The following is a 5,962-nucleotide window of genomic DNA, read 5'->3' on the forward strand; positions in this document are numbered from 1 at the left end:
GACATCCAGAAGACGTCCAGAAGACATCCAGAAAACGTCTAGAAGACGTCCAGAAGACGTCCAGAAGACGTCCAGAAGACGTCCAGAAGACGTCCAGAAGACGTCCAGAAGACGTCCAGAAGACGTCCAGAAGACGTCCAGAAGACGTCCAGAAGACGTCCAGAAGACGTCCAGAAGACGTCCAGAAGACGTCCAGAAGACGTCCAGAAGACGTCCAGAAGACTTTACTATTACTTTAGAGCTTTTAGTAGAACTTGTTACTTCAGACTCTAGTTTAATTTAAAAACACTTCACTAATACTTTACTTTTGCAAAAGAAAATAAAAAATGAATAACTCTTTTAAAGAAAAACTAGAAAGGGCGAGCAAATTCCTTTTAATTCTACTACTGTGCTTATCTTCGGACAGATAGGCCTATTTCGTCTGTGACTTACAGACTTCTTCAGTGTCAAGTGCTCGTGAGTCGAGTCGAGAGTGAGTCGAGCACTTGACACTGAAGAAGTCTGTAAGTCACAGACGAAATAGGCCTATCTGTCCGAAGATAAGCACAGTAGTAGAATTAAAAGGAATTTGCTCGTCCTTTCTAGTTTTTCTTTAAAAGAGTTATTCATTTTTTATTTTCTTTTGCAAAAGTAAAGTATTAGTGAAGTGTTTTTAAATTAAACTAGAGTCTGAAGTCCAGAAGACGTCCACAAGACGTCCACAAGACGATCAGAAGACATCCAGAAGACGTCAAGAAGACGTCCACAAGACGTCCAGAAGACGTCCACAAGACGTCCAGAAGACGTCCATAAGACGTCCAGAAGACGTCCAGAAGACGTCCACAAGACGTCCAGAAGACGTCCATAAGACGTCCAGAAGACGTCCAGAGACGTCCAGAAGACGCCCAGAAGACGTCCAGAAGGCATCCAGAAGACGTCCAGAAGGCATCCATAAAACGTCCAGAAGACGTTCACACAACGTTCAGAAGACGTCCAGAAGACGTCCAGAAGATGTCCAGAAGACGTCCAGAAGACGTCCAGAAGACGTCCAGAAGACGTCCAGAAGACGTTCAGAAGACGTCCAGAAGACGTTCAGAAGACGTTCAGAAGACGTCCAGAAGACGTTCAGAAGACGTCCAGAAGACGTCCAGAAGACGTCCAGAAGACGTCCAGAAGACGTCCAGAAGACGTCCGGAAGTCGTCCAGACGACGTCCAGAAGACGTCCAGAAGACGTCCACAAGACGGTAAGAAGACGATCAGAAGACATCCAGAAGACGTCAAGAAGACGTCCACAAGACGTCCAGAAGACGTCCACAAGACGTCCAGAAGACGTCCATAAGACGTCCAGAAGACGTCCAGAGACGTCCAGAAGACGTCCAGAAGACATCCAGAAAACGTCCAGAAGACGTCCAGAAGGCGTTCAGAAAGCGTCCAGCAGACGACCAGAAGACATCCAGAGAACGTCCAGAAGACGTCCAGAAAACATTTCTTTTCCGACCCTAGGGAATGTTACCGATAGCAACTATGTGTGGCCATTCGTTGAAGAAAAAAAATCTGCCATTATTTCAAAAACTGCTGGAAGCAATTGAACTGAAAACCAAAACTTTGTTCTCAAACCACTGTCCCGAAATGTGTCCCCCCAAGTCAAGGGTTTCCCGATACTTGATTTGGTACCTCTCTCCGAAAGGTACGTCACGAGATCCGACCAAACCCTGAAATGTCCCCTGTTGATGACACAAATCTTAAACATACCTTAAAAACCGGTATGATGTTTAATGAAAAATGTGAACGTGAACTCACAGCTGAACCCATAATTGGGTGTGAGAAGCATGTTCTTTTCATATTTGTCGCGAATCTCGGCTAATCGATTCGGGCCGTCTAGTACACCATCTCCTCTGATCGACGGCCATCCGCATTAGCGCACGCAACAGCCATTAATAACAAAGTCGTTCTTATCAATGACGGCGACGGCGGCAACTGCAGCGGCCAGTCAATGTTCTAGCTAGAGACTTTCACGCTGCTGCTGCAAATTAAGGTCTATGCCACATCCGAAACAAGCATAGGTACGTATGAACTTGCATGAGCTACAACCAACCAACGTCTCTCACGTGGCCAAAAGTTCGAGCTGTTCGGCGTGGGAGATGGTGTCAGTGTTTATGATAGCGCAACAGTAGAGGAGAGAATGAAAAAAAGCTACTTGCACTTTCAAAGGGCTCACCGCACCGCTTGTTGCCGAGATACACTTGGGTGCGCATGTGTAGCAAGTTGATCTTAGGTCACGGTTAGCGGGTCATGTGAATAACTTCGGACGGGTTGCGGTGCGTGGCCGCCGCGCGTTGGGCTTTCAAAATCAAATGCTCTGCTGTTGTGTTGAGGTTGAGTGGAGAACCGTGGGCAGCTGGAGCTAGAGGAGGTAACGATGGATGAACTTCAGCTACCTATGTCGTTGCGGGTAAGAATGACTCGTTAATCTGGGGCGTAGGCACGAGAGGCGCCCAATTGCTGCGAGTGTGAGGGTCTGTTGACAGACCGGTAAGGTTAGGGTCAATGCTGACGACGGTTGCCGACGGTTGGTGACGCATTGCCGAAACGGAAGTTTGGAATTAAAGCTGACTGGATGAAGAAATGGGATGGAGGAACTTGAGTGACAGATTGTCACTTGATTGTTTTCTTGCCAAACATTAGACGATGAATAACAAGTTTATGGTGACATTGGACTTTTAAGAGACCTTATCTCCCACATTAATACATTTCTTTTAATGCATAGACCAGTGTTTCTATGCAAGGTTTGTTGCATTGCTAATTTTTATTACTTACGGAATTTCCATACCAATTCAGAAACATCACATATGATACCTTCGGACGGACGACTTCCGATCCTTTTCGCCATACCGCTTCCACTTTCGCATTTCTTCGAACCTGAATCTCCCGTTTACTATAAACATTCTCAGCGGTTCATGTTCCCTGGAATAGAAAATAATTAAAGCTAAGCCCCTCATGAAGGCAAAAGTAAACTCAAAATCACCGACTCTAACCCAATCGTTTCCAACTCCTCACCGAAACAGTCTTTGAGTCTTTGTCCGTTGGGAAATTTGTGCAGCGGTCCTCCCAGCAACATCGCTCGCTGTTCTCGGAGGCATTCGATTTCTATCTGGTGCCGATTCATCTCTTCCATTTGGTGTTTCGTTTCCGTCAGCAGTTGCTCCAGTAGCGATCGCAGTTCGGTATTCTCATGCTCCAGTTGCTGGATCCTTTTATCAGTGGATTTATGCCGGCAGCAACAAGTTTGCCGATCGCTTGTGCTTTCCTGACTGACCTCGATGGATGAAAGGGAACATCCCAGGAGTGAGTCGTCTTGCATTCGACTGTCATTGAAATTCAGCTGCTCCAAGGAAAAGAGAGGTATTATTTTTCATAGTTAGAAAGAAGAGTCTAGTGAATAATTTTACCGATAGCGATTGGGCTGCTGCTGGCAACGACAGATTCTGATGCAGTGCTACAAGATCCAGATGACCTTTCATCGTGCAGGAAACTACTTCCGGCTCACAGAAATCCATATGGCTTTCCCGTTGACAAAAACAGTAATGACTGTCAATATTAGGGAATCGTTACTGCGTTGGAGCTCGATGGAGTTGTGAACAAGTTTAAATTGACGTTTGTGTGATGTCGATGACAGTGTTTACCGGACAGAAATTGAACTCGTTTCCATGGCCATCTAGATAATATGACACGGCTCAAAAGAACCTAAAAGAACGAGCAAAAATGCTCTGAAATACCTACACGGAGAAATCAAACTACCTAATTTTTGGGTCGATTTTACTCAAAGCTGAGTATATCGAATAAACTAGTTACCCAAAATTAGGTTGTTTTCTCTCTTTCCTTCACCGATGTTGTCAAAAACAAACAGAGATGCGTCTACCCAATGGGAGTCCTTGAGCCCAATAAGCCAATTTTGAGTAAATGTAGGTATACTTAAATTTGGGTTGAATGAGGGGGGGTCTTGGGTTGAATTTACCTACTCTTAAGTATATTTTTTTGCTGGAGGTAAAGGCAATTTACCTAGTGTGAGTTTAATCGATTTACTCAAATTTGGCTTATTGGGCGGAACTATGGGATTGCGTCAAAAGAACTCAATTTTGGGTAGTTTGGCGGTTCCGTGTACGTATAGTCCATTTTACGGGCTGATTTTATGAAAGAAAATTTGACAGATGCGAACGTCCAAGGCCGTGAAAATCAATATCATCATCAACATTGTTGGCGTGATACCCCCCCCCCCCCCCCTGGCCGACAGATTTTTTTTCTAATTCGAGCCAATTTAAAGTTTATCAATTATTCAGAGTTCCAGAAAAAATAATTATTCTAAACATTAAAGTTTTTTTCCACAATTATCGAACCTTGTCACTCGAAAACCACAGGAAATTTCGCCAAATATTTCTCTCAATCTTATCATAAAATTTTACCAAATAATTTTAATATGCTGCTATAGAGTGCAGTTATATGCTACTGCTACACGAATTTCCACTAGTATTCGATTCAAACAAACGTCATGCTAAGGGCGAAATACCTGGGACTGTTTTACGAATTCTTTCAAGGACAACTTCAACAATTTCTTTAGGTATTTATTCAGGATTTTCTACAGAGATTCCTTCAGAAATTTCTTAAGGGACTTCTCCAGGAGTTTCTCCTTGGTGAATTCTTCCATGGGCATCTTGCTGGGTTCCGACAGTGATTGTTTCAGGGTTTGTTCCAAGAAATGCTTCAAGAATACCTCCCACGATTTCTTCAGAAATTTTATCAGATACTTCTGCAAGAATGCATCGACGAATTACTCCAGAATCCTTCCTTCACTGATTTAATCATGGTTTGCTTCAGAGAATTTTTCAAGAATTCCTCTATGGGTTTAATCAGAAATTCCTCTGAGAATTCATCCTGGGATATATTTAGAGGTGCCTCCAGTGTTTCTTTCCAGGGTTCCTCCAGGAATTTCTCCAGGGATTTCCAAAGGAATATCAACAGAATTTCTTTTAGGTTTTCTGTTCCTTCAGAGATTTTTTCATATCTATATATTCATTCAAGAATTCCACTAGAGATTGCTCCAAAAATTCAATCTGGAACGATTCGAAGTATTTCAGCAGGAATGTTTTCCAGAAACTCTTATACAGAAAATTTTACTAGAGATTAGCTTAAAATTAATCAAGGAGTTCCTAAAAAGACTATACATACAAAACTTCATTTTGGGAGTCCATCCAAAGGTTCCAACAATAATTCGTCCAAAAATTATTGTAGACATAGATTACTCCATATATTTATACAGATTTTTTTCCAGGATTTTGTTGAGAAAGCTTTCCTGGGATTTCCTAATAAATTCCTCATGGTATTGCCTTCGGGATTCGTCATGGGATTTCTTGAGGAATTCCTCCTGGTTTCCTTCAAGAATTCATCCAGAGGGGAATTTCTTCTATGTTTCTTCCAGGGATTATTTTAAATTTTACAAGGATTCCCCCAGGAACACTTTTAACCTCCCAGGACGAGCGCCATCAAGCAACCGAAACTGCACCGTGCTCGCGCTGTATACAAAAAGCGAGATTTTTTGCTAGTGTTGTACTTTTTACAACAGCGCGCGCGCTGAAGGGTGAAAAACTCCTTCAAAAGTTCTTCTTGGAATTCTTTCAGGAACTCCTCCAGTAATTAATCCAGTACTTCCTACAGGAGCTATTTAAGGGTTCCCTTTGGAATTCCACTTAAAATTGCTTCGGGGATTCCTTCTAAAGTTTCTTCAAGAACTCTTCTTAGAATTGCTTCAGAATTTCTCCAAGAATTCCATCTGCGATTTCTTCAGGAATTATTCCTGGTATTCCTCTACATATTCCTCAAGATATTTACCCAAGAATTTCTTCAGGAATTTCCCTTGGATTTTTCCAGGGAATCCACAATGAATTCCTGTAGTAATATCTCTAAAAATTTCTCCAGGAATTCATTTAG

General features: G+C 42.6%; 1 protein-coding gene across 4 annotated transcripts; it reads right to left on the bottom strand.

Annotated features, from left to right (window-relative positions):
* Positions 1–2,754: 2,754 nt before the first annotated feature.
* Positions 2,755–3,866, bottom strand: LOC134285312 (uncharacterized). Of its 4 annotated transcripts, none has more exons than XM_062845877.1 (3): positions 3,430–3,866; positions 3,010–3,362; positions 2,755–2,944 (listed from the first exon to the last, which is right to left on the bottom strand). In XM_062845877.1, the coding sequence occupies exons 1-3, from the start codon at positions 3,535–3,537 to the stop codon at positions 2,824–2,826; spliced, it is 582 nt and encodes a 193-aa protein (XP_062701861.1). In that variant the 5' UTR covers positions 3,538–3,866; the 3' UTR covers positions 2,755–2,823. The 4 variants fall into 4 exon arrangements, with proteins under 4 accessions (XP_062701861.1, XP_062701870.1, XP_062701878.1 ...); XM_062845886.1 differs by having other exon boundaries at positions 3,016–3,362; positions 3,430–3,864; XM_062845894.1 differs by having other exon boundaries at positions 3,038–3,362; positions 3,430–3,863.
* Between the last annotated feature and the right edge of the window lie 2,096 nt (positions 3,867–5,962).

The sequence above is a fragment of the Aedes albopictus genome, chromosome 1 (assembly GCF_035046485.1).
Source record: "Aedes albopictus strain Foshan chromosome 1, AalbF5, whole genome shotgun sequence".
Lineage (NCBI taxonomy): Eukaryota > Metazoa > Arthropoda > Insecta > Diptera > Culicidae > Aedes > Aedes albopictus.